Source organism: Rosa rugosa, chromosome 6 (genome assembly GCF_958449725.1).
Source record: "Rosa rugosa chromosome 6, drRosRugo1.1, whole genome shotgun sequence".
Taxonomy (NCBI): domain Eukaryota; kingdom Viridiplantae; phylum Streptophyta; class Magnoliopsida; order Rosales; family Rosaceae; genus Rosa; species Rosa rugosa.
Window position 1 is genome coordinate 35,124,363 of NC_084825.1, and position 16,798 is coordinate 35,141,160.

The 16,798-nt window shown below is 37.7% G+C and overlaps 4 protein-coding genes across 6 annotated transcripts; 1 reads left to right on the plus strand and 3 right to left on the minus strand.

The window, feature by feature from the left end:
* Nucleotides 1-610: 610 nt before the first annotated feature.
* On the minus strand, nucleotides 611-4,331 carry LOC133715815 (digalactosyldiacylglycerol synthase 2, chloroplastic). 3 transcript variants are annotated; one of them, XM_062142477.1, is made up of 5 exons: nucleotides 4,177-4,331; nucleotides 3,373-3,758; nucleotides 2,885-3,151; nucleotides 2,221-2,570; nucleotides 611-1,447 (listed from the first exon to the last, which is right to left on the minus strand). In XM_062142477.1, exons 2-5 carry the CDS (start codon nucleotides 3,652-3,654, stop codon nucleotides 937-939), a joined length of 1,410 nt encoding a protein of 469 aa, XP_061998461.1. In that variant the 5' UTR covers nucleotides 3,655-3,758; nucleotides 4,177-4,331; the 3' UTR covers nucleotides 611-936. The 3 variants fall into 3 exon arrangements, with proteins under 3 accessions (XP_061998461.1, XP_061998462.1, XP_061998463.1); XM_062142478.1 differs by having other exon boundaries at nucleotides 3,373-3,826; nucleotides 4,177-4,319; XM_062142479.1 differs by having other exon boundaries at nucleotides 3,373-3,753; nucleotides 4,177-4,315.
* Nucleotides 4,332-5,382: 1,051 nt separating this feature from the next.
* On the plus strand, nucleotides 5,383-8,795 carry LOC133714999 (uncharacterized). The gene is made up of 7 exons (XM_062141299.1): nucleotides 5,383-5,525; nucleotides 6,458-6,794; nucleotides 6,927-7,020; nucleotides 7,634-7,755; nucleotides 7,875-8,078; nucleotides 8,219-8,317; nucleotides 8,401-8,795. The coding sequence occupies exons 1-7, from the start codon at nucleotides 5,494-5,496 to the stop codon at nucleotides 8,458-8,460; spliced, it is 948 nt and encodes a 315-aa protein (XP_061997283.1). The 5' UTR covers nucleotides 5,383-5,493; the 3' UTR covers nucleotides 8,461-8,795.
* A 382-nt stretch (nucleotides 8,796-9,177) lies between these two features.
* LOC133713905 (putative B3 domain-containing protein At3g24850) lies at nucleotides 9,178-10,570 on the minus strand. Its single transcript, XM_062139934.1, has one exon. It carries the CDS (start codon nucleotides 10,328-10,330, stop codon nucleotides 9,296-9,298), a length of 1,035 nt encoding a protein of 344 aa, XP_061995918.1. The 5' UTR covers nucleotides 10,331-10,570; the 3' UTR covers nucleotides 9,178-9,295.
* A 3,381-nt stretch (nucleotides 10,571-13,951) lies between these two features.
* Nucleotides 13,952-16,192, minus strand: LOC133716650 (uncharacterized). The gene is made up of 2 exons (XM_062143332.1): nucleotides 15,084-16,192; nucleotides 13,952-14,585 (listed from the first exon to the last, which is right to left on the minus strand). Exons 1-2 carry the CDS (start codon nucleotides 16,175-16,177, stop codon nucleotides 13,952-13,954), a joined length of 1,728 nt encoding a protein of 575 aa, XP_061999316.1. The 5' UTR covers nucleotides 16,178-16,192.
* Between the last annotated feature and the right edge of the window lie 606 nt (nucleotides 16,193-16,798).

A 16,798-nucleotide genomic window follows, 5' to 3' on the forward strand; every position in this document is an offset into this window, starting at 1 on the left:
TGAGTGTGCTTAGGTATGTGGGTAGTCGTTAAGGCGTGCAAAGTAGGATTGAAAGAATGGTTTAGCATGACTCTTAAACAATATTCATGAAACATATAACTCAACTCAGCTTTGCAATTGTTCAAAGATGTTGATATTTCTCTCATGTTCGTTCGTTGAAATACTTGTTCAGAAGGCATTCTAGTAGTCCCTATTGCGAGTCCAACAACTCCTGATACTCGGCATCGGAATTTCATTGCCCAAACAAAGTCCAAGTAACCCGGCAAGAATGGGTATAGTAAACCCAGCCGTCACTCATTTGAATGAGGTAGTCAGGTAGGTGACTCCAACGACGTCGTTGGTGCTGCCTTTAATTAATTAATTAATTAATTTTATTTTTTAGAAAATATATATCTTTGCATTTCAGTACCTAAAATGAGTCTCTAATTTATTAAACCACATTTGGCATCAAGTAAGTGCCGAGCAAGAAGCTACTAGCTTTTTTTTCCTCTATCGTTCGCACCATCGTTGAGCTGAGTTTTATCCTCAAAGCTTAGAGCATGGCAGAAAAAGAGAGGCAGAGAGCTGAAGAAAAGCTTTCCAGTTCCGAGTCAGAAATTTACAACACATCAGAACAAAGACACGATAATATATACATTAGGTGTTAATCCATAACAACAGTGTATATGACAATATGTACATTGCAATGAAAATTACAAATTCCAATGACGACCGTCGTTTAATTCTGTTCTACATCTGTGAGACAATATTTGACTCGTCTCGATGGCATTAACAAATCATTCATTATATTTTTCCCATCCAATTGTCAATATCAGGAAATATATATCGTTTACAACATTTAATTGGAATACTCCAGTAGCCAAATAACGATGTCCTGCAATTGATGGTAAAGGACCACCCAAATATTTCACATTTTCACACGAGAAGCTGACAACTTCATTTTCCGGAGCCTTGCTTGCCAGCAGGAACAGCCAGCCCAAGCTCCTTGCATTGCTCTTCATCTGGTTGCAAACTCCTTGGGATCGCACCAAAAATCCTCCGCGTTACTTCAAAACCAGATGACACATGATGCACATATGCAGATGCAGTTTCCATCTTACCCCCCAAGTTCAATGACGTAGACATAAAGTTCTTTGAAGGAGATTCTGACAGTTTCGCTGTCGATGCCTTTTCTAGCTCAGCACACCTTAAAAACCGTTCGGTGGCAGCCGCCCATGAAAGCTCATACCTTTGTGCCTCAGTAAGCTGGGCAGGCTGTTCAGCCAGTGCTTGCTGTGTGAGCTTGACAAACCCATCACCATTGTCATATGTTCGGCAATTTGGGAACTGCTTGAAGAAGTCATTCGAGGGGTGATTGGCGCACACAACAATTTTACCCATTGCCAATGCTTCTGCTGTGGTCGTGCAAACCACATCCGTGGTGCTTGGATTCAGGAACACTTTATAACTGAAAAAAAATACAAGTAATATATGTAAACATTCCAACAAAGCTTAGTACCAAAAATGATAAATTCCAACAAAGCTGAACATCTATAAAGAAACTGCCCTTGAACTAACATCTAGAAGCTGAACATTTATTGAGGTGTACTTGGAAGAAGACAGGTTTACAATGGTAACTAAACTGCCCTTGAACTAACTTGTAACCGGGAGATAAATTAGATTTTCATACCTATATTCACTTTTATGGTAACAAACATGAGGGAGGATAAAAAGGAACAATAAGTACAAAGGTTAGCATCTGGTTTAATTAAGGGTTTTTTGTATGCTGTAAATTATTGGTGGATGAGAGCAGTAGGGAATTAACAGAAACCTACTAGCATCAAACCAGTAGGTTTCTAGACATCACACCTAGGGTTAAGTTGCATCATAAAAACCTAGAGAAATGCATAAGCTGCCACTTTACAGAGTCACATTGATGTAAGTCATGTAACCTTTTAGACACCTAGAAACCTTTAAGGTCTTCTATCAAAATCTTTGAACTTAGTGATCTAATATGATTCCAAATCAAACAGTCAATTCCCATAGGTGGCCCATCCTATAAAACTTCTATGCCCTAAAAAATGATAGTCAAGAGTCTCAAGACTAGCCTGCTTCTAGAAGAATCATTGCTGGTGCTAAGGCAATTCTTGGGAACTACATTTTTGTTATCTGAATGTTGTTAAATAATACAATATTAAAGTGATACCATGAGGAAGCAGAAAAGATAGGCAGAACGCTTACTCATGAAATTCAAGATCGGCATGATCACGCCCAGGATGGACTCTAACAGCCAGTTCCAATTTTTCAGCAGCTTCCCGAACTTGATCAGAGTCTTCCCCAGTTCCATATAAATCAACCTCAAGTCCAGCTAATTCCTTTTGATGGTCTTGAAGAAGTTTGAGTAGCTCCTTGTAGCCTTTATTCCACACCATTTTCCCAATGTAGTAGGCACCTTTGCTGAAGGCTTGGCTTCCATTTTGTTGCTGCTCTAGCCTTTTCTTGCCTATTTCCAGAAACTTGGGGTTGACACCATGAACATTGCAAATGATCGATTGAGGATACTCCTGGGTGGCAGCAGATAATCTGATTACCTACAGAAAACCATAGGCGGAATCTATTAGCAAATATATCAAGATAATGACAACAATAGAAACCACTTTCAATCTATCCAAATTTAGAAAAGCCATTGTAATAAATAATTGTAGCACATCAAATGGAATAGCAGTACCCCACAATAGTACTGCTGTTATATAGTAACAACTCGTACAGTAAGTACATCAAATCCTATAGCAAAATAAATAAAAGGGTAGGTGACCTAACAATTGAAGCAAAGCAAAAAGTAAATCACTGTCCGAAATAGTATATATCAGGAAAACATAACATTAAGTCATTAATCAAGTTTTACCTTGTGACAGTATATACCGACAACCCAATTATTAACATATTTTAGAAGAAATGCTTGCATTCTTCCATTCTTCTCCCTCCTCACATATTCCAAATAATTGGTGTGGATAATTCCTATAACCAGCCCGAATTTAATTTTCCATCTCTTCCCATGATGATACCACGTGAGATGCTCAGGCTCCTCAAGGATAGCAATATCTGCCTTTTCATTAGGAATTATCTCAGAAATATCTCCGACAGCAAGAATGCTCCTTTTGTCTAAGGAAAACTGCAACAGAAGTGATGTCAAAGTTAGTCCTACTGCATATAAAAGGAATGTGAGGAAAACAGAAGCCATACTTCATGGTACCAAAGCAAGGAAAAACGTGAATACTGCTTTGGGTACAGGGAAATATGGGACAATCTGGATGTCCATGACTCCAGTGCATTGGTCATCTAGTAGTAAAGTTGATTTGTGCATCTACCATGGTAGTTCTAACATATATTTACCTTTCCAGGATAAAAAAGTATACTGAAATCAGATTCAAATCCAGTCCTCTCATGAAGCCAGTGACGGATATAAGCCTCTTGCTCTGCCGGTGAGCTGAATGTGATGTTGTTAGGATACACCAGTTTTTGATCTTTCAAAGATAACCAAGGAATGACCAAACTAACAATCCTCTCCCCATCTTTTGCAAGATACGCTGCACGGAACAAAGGGTTGACAGCAGTTCCGGTCATCCATGGAAGGCTTGCAGTGGTAAAAATCGCAATATGCCTCTTTTTATCCATCCAATCATCAGTTACAAACGCCACAACCAATCGCCTTTATATCCTACCACAGTCCCTTAAACCCCGATCACACAGCTCAGGACCACAAAGAATTGTAATCTAAACTGCATTACGAGATAAAAATGTAACCATCACTCAACCTATGCATCAATGAACTATCCACGTTTGCAACCTATTAAGAAGCAGTCAAAGTAATCAAGCATGATAATTGTAGTAAATTAACACATCAATAGTATCAAAAAGAGGAAAATTAACTATGGAATAATAGTTCATGGTTCCTAATTGGATTACTAAACCAATTTCTACTATTATTCTTCTCTAAACAAATTTCCCAAAAAAAAAAAAAAAAAAGCATGATCGCAATATATTGAGATCCAATAAGCGACATCAATACTCGGAATCTGGTTGCTTCATTGAAGAAATGTAATCGAAGCGACTTAAATTGATCGATAACACAGAAACAGGTATGATCAAAGGCTATATATAACTAAGCGAAAATCATAGAGTTTGAGAAGAGTGTACCTTGTAAATTTGTGAGGTCCGTCGGAAGTGAAGCTCGGAATCGGAAGGAAATTCAGGCGAAGAGAGAGAGAGAGAGGAAGAAGAAGAAGTTGAAGATGGTTGGGTTTGGCTTGCGTGAATGGAATACAGACTTACAGAAGGAATAATCGATTACGTCGTCTTGAACACGGTAATTTGTTTGGGCGGTTTGGTGTGATACGACGTCGTCGGGCGTTGTTTTTACTTTTTACTGTACCTGAACTCTATTTACTGACCTCGTAGAACGTTTGGTGGCATTATTATATTTAAATCGCTGCGAGCATGTAAGGCCGTGTTTGTTTTGCCCAAATGTGATTTCTTCTTGAATGAGTTGATTTTTTTTTCCCCTGTCATCTTAAAATGAAATTCATTAAACAGAAGAAATTATTATAATAGTTTGAACAATATAGTTCGTAGCTGTTGTCAGCTACTCATAACACAAGTCCGACCAGCATGTTTAAACATATCTTTCTATAGCTAGACAATGTCTAATAAATTATGAGGCTGGAAAGATGGTTATGTGACTATGGAAACCCCAAATCCAATAAAAGGTCAGATTAATTGTAGAAGAGACGTCGGCTTACTAATTGGGTAAACGGCTTGGAAACCCTTAAATGAATTACATGTGCTCGATTTGACCAACTTCGCCTCCTGAGTAGTGAATACACTTATACTCGCAATATTTTCCATTAAAAACCTACATCAACATTCAACAAACTGAATTTAACAAATATTGTTATCATATCTTTTTTAAAGAAAATAAATTTGTTGCGGACGTCTTGGCTCATCAAGGACAACAGATAGATGTTGGCAACTGGAGCTCCACCTTCCCACCTACAGTTTCTAAGGCTATTCAGTTTAATGATCTTTCTTTTAAGTTGTTATAGGGGGTTTTCTTTGTGATGCTTTTTTCCTTGTCTATCAAAAAAAGAAAAGGAAAAAAAAAAGGTTAAAAAAATAATAATGTCTTGTTACCATGCCACCACTCCAAAACACATTTCGAGCACAAAAGGCAGGAAACAAACAGAGCGCAAGGACTGGTTGTTTTGATCCAATTTCACTGAACACACTCGGAACTCCGTCTCAAATTACCAAAACACCCCACACAGAATCCAGCACAACATTCGCTAATAAATCCCCAGATTTTCGTACCAGGCTCTGAAAACCGAAAGCTTTTCCCAGGTATTAACAAACTCCCTTTTCCATTTCAATTCCTATCTCATCTTCCATTTCTCACTCTATGATTTCCAATCTGGGTTCTTCTTTGATTCGCTTAATGCTTATCTGGGTCATGCTTGTATGTTCAAATCCTTGTTTGCAATTGTTATTGAGTAAGCTTGATGGTTAATAAGTTCACAGTTTCAATTAAAGCTGATTACTTTGTAGTTAAAGCTAGAAACTTTGTTGGAAGAAGTGCATGTTTGATCTGGGATTTTTTTTTTTTCGAAAATTTTAGTAGCTAGAGATTGCTTGGTTTTCTAATGTTGAAGAATTGAGAGAATGTTTGTGCAATAGTAGAGTTCTGAATTGCTTTAGGAAAGTTGTTTCTGGAATTTGAAGTCATTAGTGAGCTGCTGAAAATGTAAATGTAATTGATCTTTAAACTGTTCTACTTGTGTCCATCTCTACTTCTTTAATTAGAAGAAAGTTTTGAAATATGTGATCAGAACTTGTTTCGGGGCCATAGTTTAACTGCGATAAGGCGGAAATGGTTGGATAGACATATGTTGTGGAGACTTTTGTTCAATATTGGGTGGAAAAGCAAGTTTTTGCATCGAAAATTTTTACTCTACTGCTTGTGCATTCGTCTCCTAAAACATACAAAGCCCCAGATATGATGAAATGTTGGCACTTTGAAAAGCCTGTAGATTTCACTAGCAAAGTTTGCACGAAATGCTGCTTCTTTTGGATGAAATGAACATGCTATACTATGCAAGTCAACTAGGAAGCATTATTTGAAGGAAAAAATAGCAGTTAAGTTATTGAAATGACTATTTGAGGGTGCTTCAGGGTGGATAATTGTTCTGTCACTCTTTGTGCTTTGAGGGGTTATATATTTTTGAGAGTGTGTATGCTATATGTTAAGTGTGCACTATTGCATTGCACATCATTTGCATCTAAATTCATAATCATGTCTCAACTCAGATTCACGTGAAATTTTTTGGGCCAATGCAATGGGTGTAAAGAAACAATGCATCAAAATAAAAAAGTTAACATCTTGGACTTGAATCTAATGATTATTCTTTATATTTCCTATTACTAGTTTTGAGCTTGGAGAGATGTTGATGGGTCATACAGATGGTCTTTCTGAATCTCGGTCATCGAGGGATCAGCTACTTCCTTACGCTGAATCTGACTTAGGGGATGATGACACTGCAGACTGTTCTGAGCCAATACTGTACTCAGCCTCCTTTGAAGAGCTTGCCAAAAATATCGTTAAGTATGACACCGTTATATGGCTCTCAATATCATTGATGCTGGTTTTAGCTTGGGGAGTTGGCATCATCATGCTGTTATATCTACCCTTTAAGAGATATATTCTCCAGAAGGACATCTCCTCCCGCAAGCTATATGTTACACCTAGTGAAATAGTCTACAAGGTGCATACACTATCTGATACTTCCTTCTTCTTCTTTTTTTCTTTTTTTTCTTCTCTTTTTTTTTTCCTTTTTTTTTTCATCTTACATAAATGTAACTCTTCTTTTTATTCTTCTTTTCCCCTCTCTGCAAAGGTGTCAAGGCCTTCTTATGTACCCTTTTTGGGCATCACTACAATTGAGAGGCATGTGCCCCTTTCCCTGGTGATTGACATCATTATTGAACAAGGTACTCCAGCCTGTTAACCTTTTCTGATTGACTAATATATCTGTAAGTAGTACTCTCTTACAACTACATTATCAGTCCTAGTCTTCCTTCATATATTGAATTCATGCTTTTATTTTTCCCCAAGTCAATATGGCTGAAGCACACGAACTGTATTATCTGTTCAATTCTGCGGCTTCAAGCAGTTAAATGGGGGAGTAAATGGTCAAGAATCAGGTCACTATAAAGCTTTTGCATGCAAAGCCAAATTGCAAATACAACTTTGCTTATAATTTTTTATTGTTTTTATGAGATAAGGAAATAGTGCAAGGAAAAAAAGAAAAAACAAAAAACAAAAAACAAAAAGCATCCTACTGAAGTTATACAGCCATGCAGAAAGGCCATGTCAAGCACCATAAAGTCTTGAACTATAATGGATGGAAATCTGTAATCCATTTGCAATAGTCCATAACAACATGAATGTGTTGGTTATAGATCTGATCTAAAAATTCTATTTCCAATGCAAAATTTCATCATGCAGAACAACTGTTTATTTTGAAGACTAAATGTATTTAGGTTTTCCATAATTTTATCTTTCGAAAAAACAGTGATTCCATTTACGTTGTGTCGAGTATAGGTTGTTTGCAGTCAAAATATGGACTTCATACCTTTCGAATTGAAAGTATAGCACGTGGAAAAGCTGCAGCTGTTGATGAACTACAGGTTCAAGGGGTTTCTAACCCTAGTGATTTGAGGAAGGTGAATAAAACTGTCTCTTATTATTTTTTTTTTTTCGTTTGAATCAGAAAGCATGCTCATTAAAGAAGATTTCTAACGTTAGATGCATATTGGGTGTTCATTTTTGGATTGGCGAGTAGGTCATCATAACAGAAGCTTCAAAAGTTATACAAGATAGCGGTATAAGTTGGAAGCCTACTACTGTCACTACAGAAGGGGAAAGCATGGATCTATCTCGTATAAGTTGGAAACCTACTACTGTCACTGCAGAAGGGGAAAGCATGGCTCGTACACCATCCGTGACTGAAGCGCCAATTCTGAGATCACCAGCTAAAAGTGTGAAGGTACAAAAGATATTCATTATTTAACACACTTGTTTCAATTTTTTTTCTTCCCTACAATGTGTTCTTGTCACTGGTCATCTCTGGCAGCTTTGTGAGGTCCATTTTGGTGAATTGAACATCTGGTTGACTATATCATGCAGATGGCAGCTTCACCACGCTATGCTTCAATAGAACGCAGAAGCATACTACCTAGTGAATTGCTGCTTAATAGACTTGAAGAAGTCAATAAATCTGTAAAGGTATATTTCATCTTCTGCTTCTGCTGTTCAACTTCCCTAATTCTAGATATTCACTCTGCCTCACTTTCTTATCTTTTTCACAGAAAATCGAGTTTTTAATAGAGAAGTCACATACTCAACCTGAGTTAGAGCGGCTGAATTGAAGTTGGATATAAGTTTGCAGTGGATTACTTTGACGAACCACAATCAAATGGTGGAAAGAACCAAAAAAAAGAAAAAAAAGTAGATAATTCTGCATTTGTCTGTAAGTCTGTAACTAGTGATGAAGTAGGATACTAATATACCTTGGTTTCCCTTTAGTAGCTGTCTAGGATGTTGAAATGTTAAAAACTACATAATTCCCTTTTGTTTTCCTAGAGGTCGAAATGTCAAATTTCCAATGAAGTTTGCTATTGAGCGTGATATTGCTGAGGGACAAAACTGTGAGAATTTGAATTGGGAAATGGAAAAAGGAAAACCTCAAGATTTTGAATTGTCATATTGACATGGCCTTGTTACCATGACATCACAATTTGCTTGGGCAATTTGAAACTTCTTGACTTCCGGTGAATGTGTGAAAGATAATTCAAGGAAATAGCCTCAGCGATAAAGATATCTCGTATTTCAAACTGGGTAAATAAAATGTTAATATCAACAACCGAAGTAAAAAGAAAAATTGGGTAAATAAAGTCAATTAAGAACCAATAACAAAGCAAGTCATTGAAGCAAAATCAAACAACTAGATAAGTGGACATCATTATTAAAGAAGTCAATCAACTACCAACTGAAAATGTAATAACAACCTGCATGGAACTGCAAGAGAATTGAAACAAACATCATCTACAGAATCAAAACCAAAGAGCCACCACAAACTCCAAAAGCAAGCTGCATTTACCAAATCCAGCACACCAAATGACTTTGTTTTCTCATTTACATTTACCATAGGCATTGTGGCAGGATCGGAGAGTATTCACAAATTACAAAAATGGGTTTCTTTCCTCATTGACTCAATAATTCACATGTACTAGTACTCTCACTCCTGCTAGCATTACATTTAAATCTGATTTTGAGACATTTTCTTCCACTGTGGCTTGCACTTGCACTGTCCTCACTGACATTGCTCACACTACTACTTCTTGTGGTGCTTCTCACTTCCTCGCCATTTTTGCGCTTCTCGGCTCTCTTCACCACAACAAGTGCCAACTGAAGTTGATCGTTGCTATCCCGAAATGACCAGATTTGGATCAGATCACCTTCACCCAGATCGTTCTTCTTAACAATATGATTCCATTTAGATTTGAACACAAGGGACCTTTCATTTGAGCTCGACAGCTTCCATAAACTCAGTGAAATCTCTTCCTTTCTGAGCTCTGGGTCTATAAATGGAACTTTAATCAAAGCATCCTTCGGCTTAAGGATCTCTATCTCATCAGGTCTCAGCAACTCCTTGCACAAAATTTGTTTTGGAGGCAATGTCAGCCGGTTCAGGTCAGGGTTCACATCACTCGTAAACAACTGCTTTTGTATCACCAATGCCGCATTTGCCCCATTCACCATTTGCTTGTACTTTTCAGGCAAATCGGGGGGTGGTTGATAAACACCCATGTCCACCTTCATCATATATGTTCTCTTCTTCTTCTTCTTCTTCTTCGCCGCGGCCTCCAAGTCTTTATCATTATGACAATCAACACATGGCTTCCTTTTTCTTTTCAAACCCTTGCTATCAATTCTTCTATTTTCTTGATCGGAAGAACCAGAAGCAATATCAGGGATAGGGGTCGTCATTTTTGAACTTTCACCACGGGGTGGCGACCTTTGTTTCTTAGGGCATACCTGTTGACTCACCAAGGATAGCGCACACATACCCTTCTTTTCTTCTTCTCTAACATGGCAGGAAACCTCTACCAACATATGAAGCGCAGACCAGTCCTCGCATAATTTCTTGTCCTGGAGGATTTCCGTACTCAAAGATCCCATCTTTTCTTCTTGTTCTCGGAGATATGAGAGATTTGAAGAACTGACCAGCGTACCCATCAACCTAACAAAGTTGCAGAAGTTGAGAGTTTGGGTTTAACAGAGAAACAAATAAGGGGTTTTCAGAGAGCGAAAGGGCCAAGATGATGATCGAGAATTGAGGAAGTATACCCAAGGATTTGAGGAACTGACCTAAGAAATTGGGGAAAGGAAGGTTATTATAGAATTGATTACAACATAACGAGTATTCCTAATCCAACTCAGGTAAGGAAAGGAAACTTGGGCTTCAAGCTGGTCTCATCTCAGGCGACGGTAACCCACCGGGGGCTAGAGAAGAGGAAATATAAAGGGGAGTCTGGGCTTCGATCGATTAATCCACTAGTAAACGACGTCGCTTATTTTGTCTTACGCTATGGGCTCTTACCTTTGGCCCTTGAAAATTGTGTTAAATATAAGAACTCGGTGTTTAAGAAGTTGAATTATAATACTTAAAAAGAATAAGAAATGCTGAAATGGAAATAAAACATACATTTTTCCCAACCCCATAAAATGAAAAAAGTGAAATTCTAATTTCCAAATGTAGTGGAATCTCATTTATATTTGATTCATCGGTCTATCTAGAGCAAGTTCACATGTTGGGTGTATGGGGGAGGGTTTATGGGTCTCTAAGTCAGCACATTGTTTACTGCTGTTTTGTTTTTGTTTCTACCTATTGGGTCAGGTCTACAGGGTAGGATACTGTTTATTCAATATTCTATTAATTTATTTATTGTAAATGAGAAAAGTATGATGTAAATAATTAGTAATGATGATGATTTTAAAAACCCTACCGACAAAGTAATTGAAGGGATAATGATAAAAAATGTCATTTTGAAGTGCCTTATTATAATTTAAACACTACAAATGTCTCCATGATAATTAAGGTCACATGTTCACAACCTACCACTAGAGTTCAACTTAATTACAAAAACTGCCACCGTCAGTTTCTTTCGCAGTTAACTGGAAATTTCACAACTGTTTATCTTCTCCACATTATAATTTGGAATTTCAAAGTTCCAAAACCGCTCAAACCTACTCCGTCTCATCTTCATCTCCGACGGCCACATTCTGAGACACATACATTCTCCGACGACTGTTTTGCTCAACGGTGAAGCAGCGCCGACTCTGCAAAAGTACTTCACAGAAAAAGCCCCAAATTTTAGGGATTCGAAGAATTGCAGAACTCGAATCGTCTACCTCGACCGGGTAATCTTTCAGCCTCGATTCTCAGAAACTTCTCTTACTTAATTTCGAGTCATTGATATAGTATTTAGTTTTGGAATTATAAGTCAAATATGATATAATTATTTCTGCATTTGATTCTGAAACAAAACAATTCGATTCCAAGTTTTGGTTTGAGTGAAGATTTAAAGCTTTTTTGAGTGGAGATGATCAATGACTGTCTTTAAATTTTAGTTTGATGTTGTAACATAGCCAGTGACATAGGCTACTGACTGGGTATCATTTGATTTTGGAGGGGCTCTGTTTCCATTTTGGTGTTATTTGATACAGAGACATGGACAGTAACATAACCATTTATATGGAGATAATGACTGTGTGTCATGCTGTTTAGGATTTAGGCTTTACTTGAATGGAAATTCTGCTAGTGCAAATACATATTTTATAGGCTCAGATAATGAAACTGGCCAGTGACCTACTAGACAAGTCAAAGGCCAGATAAGTCACTGGAAAAGGCCAACTCATTGGCAACGTGTGTTAAACTCCTGTCACTGATCATGTAACTGGCCATGTAACTGGCCATGTAACTTACAATGTATGTAACTGAACATGTAACTGACCATGTAACTTACAACATATGTAACTGGCCAAGTAACTGATCATGTAACTGACGTTGTCATTGACATGAGCTGTAACTGACCATGTAACTGATCATGTAACTTACAATATATGTATCTAGCCAAGTAACTGACTACGTAACTGATTATGTAACTGCAAACTCAATGCTAACCTTCTTATTTTTTCAACAGAATTTAAACATCAGAAATGGCAAGAACAAAAAGAAAAGAAAGGGAACCAAGCATCTTGAACACATCTGTTGCACCAAAACTAAGCTTAAAGTTAAACCCATGATGATTTCCTCAAAACACCGAGATGAATTATGTCAACAAATTCATGAAAATAATCGAAAGCATAAAAATTTAGAGAAGAGAGAGATGTGATCAAAGCGTACATACTGGGGGAACAGAGCCTCGAGCAGAAAGATGAGATTTGAAAAACGAGGCACGCCTGCTACTGCTGCGGCTATGTAAAACTATGGGGGAAGAGTTGGTGACAGAAAAACCTAGAAGAGGTAGAGGAGGAGGAGCAATGGGTTTTGAGGAGAAGGAAGCAGAAACGCGAGGAGGAGGTATGATGAAGTAATTGACTTGAAATTTTTAATTGACAACAGATTAGATTGCGGACCTTTTGTAATGTATTACATGGACAGAATGGCAAAAGAGGAGAAGATGCCAAACAAAGTCACCAAAGCTCAGATGATGAAGTTCAAAGCTCAAATATTCAAAAAATTTGCAGAACATAAGCAGAGCTGGAACTCAGCAAATTAAGAATTTTAGAAATTTGTTTGTTTAGTTCAGAATTTCAGAAATTTGTTGTTTAGTTCAGACTATGACTTGTATGGATCTTTTTATTCAAGATTAATGCATCTTCTGAATTCATAGGGCAAGTCACTGACTATGTAAATATGAAGGCCGCATATAATTGAAAGTGTCATTGTTAAATTCACTACTGCCCATTATGTAACTGCTTAAGTCACTGGCCAAGTAAAAAGAAAACTGAATGTCATTGGCCAAGTCACTAGGCAAGTTACTGTAAAACTCAAGTAACTGACCAAGTCACTGATAATGTAGCTGACCATGTAACTTACAATGTATGTAACTGACCATGTAACTGAACATGTAACTAAGCATGTAGCTGAATATGTAACTAGACAAAAAACATTAAAACTATAAGTCACTAGAGAAGTCACAGCCAAAATGATATTTCTATTTCAGTTTGCAGCGTGCCGCTGCACCGCAAAGGCAGCGTTCCGCTGCCAATTACCAAATCTATATGCAGTGATCCAACTACAAGTCATTGAACAAGTCACTGCCAAGATAACTAAAAACTAATGTCAATGGACAAGTCAATGTAAACTAATGCCAAAATGGTTATGTCATTGTACATGTAACTATTAAAAACCTGTAGACACAAACAATACTGAAGGATTTATAAAAGAAGAAAGCAGATACACTGTCTCATAGTCAAAAAAAAATTCCAATGAGTAAGCACCTTACAAGCACTTCTTATCATTTATTGAAAAAAATGAAAAATCAAAACAAAATTTCAAACTGTATTGGAGTCACTTGCTATGTCACTTGCCATGTCACTGTTAAAGGCATGTAGGCAGAATTGAACCTATATCGGAGCTGTACAACTCTTTCTGTTGTGACCATCACATTTTCCACACCTACCACACTTGATCACCCTGGTTTTCTCGCTCCTTTTTCTGAACCTCTTCTTTCTAGGCCTTCCCGGTGGTCTTCTAGTCAAAGGCGGTTGCAATATCACCGCATCTCTACCAAAATCATGCACTTGCTTCGAAATAGAGGGAAGAGGATTAATTGGGAAAGAATAAGTTTCTCAATATTTCTCCACCTTGTACAGCTCATTGACATACAAATACGGGGAAGAACCATGTTGTTGGATCACTACAAGGGCATGGGAACATGGGAAGCCATATAGCTGCCATTCTCCACACGAACAAAAGCGAGTTTCCAAATTTACCATGCTATTGTACTTCTGGCAGTGAACTTCATACACATAGGTATCAGACCTGCTCACTCTCCAATGCCTTCCGACTTCCAAATTCTCCTTCAGCTTCTTTTCAATCACCGGGCATAACTCAGAGAACCATTCCTCAGCATCCTGCTTCCTAGCAGCAATTGAAGCCATGGACTTCACTCTAATGCCATCATTAATATCAAGAATAGGAAGACTCTTCAAAGGCAACACCCAATTATTGAAAGACTCAGCCAAGTTATTTGTCATTTCACCAAATCTTTCGCCGTTAAAGTAAGCCATACACCAGTTCTCCTTGGGAAGATCCTCCAGAAATTGAGCAACTATGTTGCCGCCTTCACTCCTCAAGATTTCCATGTTGAACTCATACATCTCCGGTGTTCGAGAATAAGCACAACACATAAACAAGTGGGGAATCCGATCCTTGAGGTAAGAACCAGCTGGAAATTTGTCAGAAAGGTTAGACATCAGGTGTCTAAAACAAAACCCATGTGGATTATTAGGAAACACTCTAAGGAAAGCACTAACAAGCCCAACATGACGATCAGAAATGAATGTCACCCTCCTCATAGGGTGTTTTGCAAACTCTTCAGCCAAAACCTCAAGAAAAAATCTCCAATTACTCTCATTTTCAGAATCCACAATAGCATAAGCAACTGGATACAAGCCTGAACAGAAAAACAAAATAATGTCACTGTCATGTAACTGTTAATGTCACTGACCATGTCGCTGACATAACTGCATATTACTTGACAGTGACATGGCCAGAGACATGTCATTCAAATCACAGAACATTTAGGTCATTGGACATGTAACTGTCAATGAACATGTAAGTGACCATGTCAGTAGCTATGTAACTAACCATGTCACTTACATTACAAAAAAAAACAGAACATGGCAGGAAATAGAAAACAAGAAAAATAAAAAACTACAAATAATGAAGGAGATTCAACCTTGATTGGCATCATTTGCCGATGCAGCAATAATCTGCCCCTTGTACTTGTTGGTAATGAATGTAGCATCAATGAAAAGAATAGGTCTACAAGATTGAAAACCCTTCATCCATGCACCATAGGTCACAAACATACGCTGAAACCTGTGTGTTTCTCGATGAAACTCAACCACTATCCTAGAGTCGGGGTTTGACTTCATAACAGACTCACTGAACCAAAGTAGCTGAGCATAAGACTCAGCTTCATCACCATGTAGGGCTGTTTTTGCCAACTCCGTACCATACCAAACTGTACGATAAGCAACATCCAAACCATAATCACTCTTGATCTCATCAGCTATATCAATTGGCTTTTTGTTTGGATTGACACGAATCTTATCAAGCACAATAGACTTGACAACCTTGGATCCCATCATCTTACTCTTCTGCAAACGAATCACACCATGACAAGTGTGAACATTAACCAACCTTTTAATCATAAAGAAACCATTAGCCCTGCATAAATGAGCCTTCACAAGCCAATTGCAGCCTTGAGAATGTTTCTTAGAACACTGAGCAATAACACGAACCTTGTCATTTCTAACAAACTCATATGAAAAGCCAATTTCTATGGCATACTTACGCAGCTTATCCCTAAACTCAACAACCCCACCCTCAAACTTTTGGCCTTCAGAATGAATATAACTCTCCCAACCTTTCGTCATATAACTCTTCGGTGCCTCTGCCCTATAACACCCCAAATAATCATTCTCCTCAAGCATGGTACTAGAATCCTCACACACTGTATTACTCACCACACTTTCACTAATAGAAGGCAAATCAGTCACAAACACTTCAACAAAATCAGAATTGTAACGAACCAAATTCCTAAAAATCATTCTCATATCAACTTCACTCTCTAGAAAACATGAAGTAGAATCCGGAGGAATAATGTACCTCAACATGAAATTGCCTTGAATCAAATCCGGAAAACGAGAGCGTATGGAATTGCATAGGTCAACAAACGACCAATTATGCAACAATGGAACTGTCGCTGCTTCACCAGAATAAATAAACTTGACAACATAGCTAGTATCCATAACAACTGCACAAGAATAAAACAAATCACTATCCATGTCACTACTAAGGAAATCAACAAAATCAACACAAACAAGTCACTGCCAAAGTAACTGTTAAAGCCTGAACAGAAGAACAATATTATAAATGTAACTGACCATGTCACTACTAAGGAATCAACAGAATTATCACTGCCAAAGTCACTATTAATGCCTGAACAGAAGAACAACATCATACTCGCAAAATAAATGATAATTCCTGAACAAAACAGCAGTATTAAAAATGTAACTGGCCATGTCACTGATAAAAAAATCACAGTATAGAACAAATATAGTACCGCAATAGCACAAAACATCATCAACAATTCAACATAGCACTGAGTCGACGAAGGAGAAGAACACAGTAATCCAAAACGAACAATTCAACAATTTAACACAAACAACAAAAATACACTGCAAAATCCAAAACGAACAAATTCACAGAGAGAAGGCTTACTGATCAAATCAGAGAAAACCAGAGAGAGGAAGAAATAGAGAGACTGTAACTAAGCACTGAGTCGACGAAGAAGAAGAACACAATAACGTGATCAAGACGAACACCGACGAAGCCAGAGATCCAGAAAAAGAGAAGAGCTGAGGAAGCTCCAAAACCACTTTCAGATCGTCGCAGAGGCACAAAGA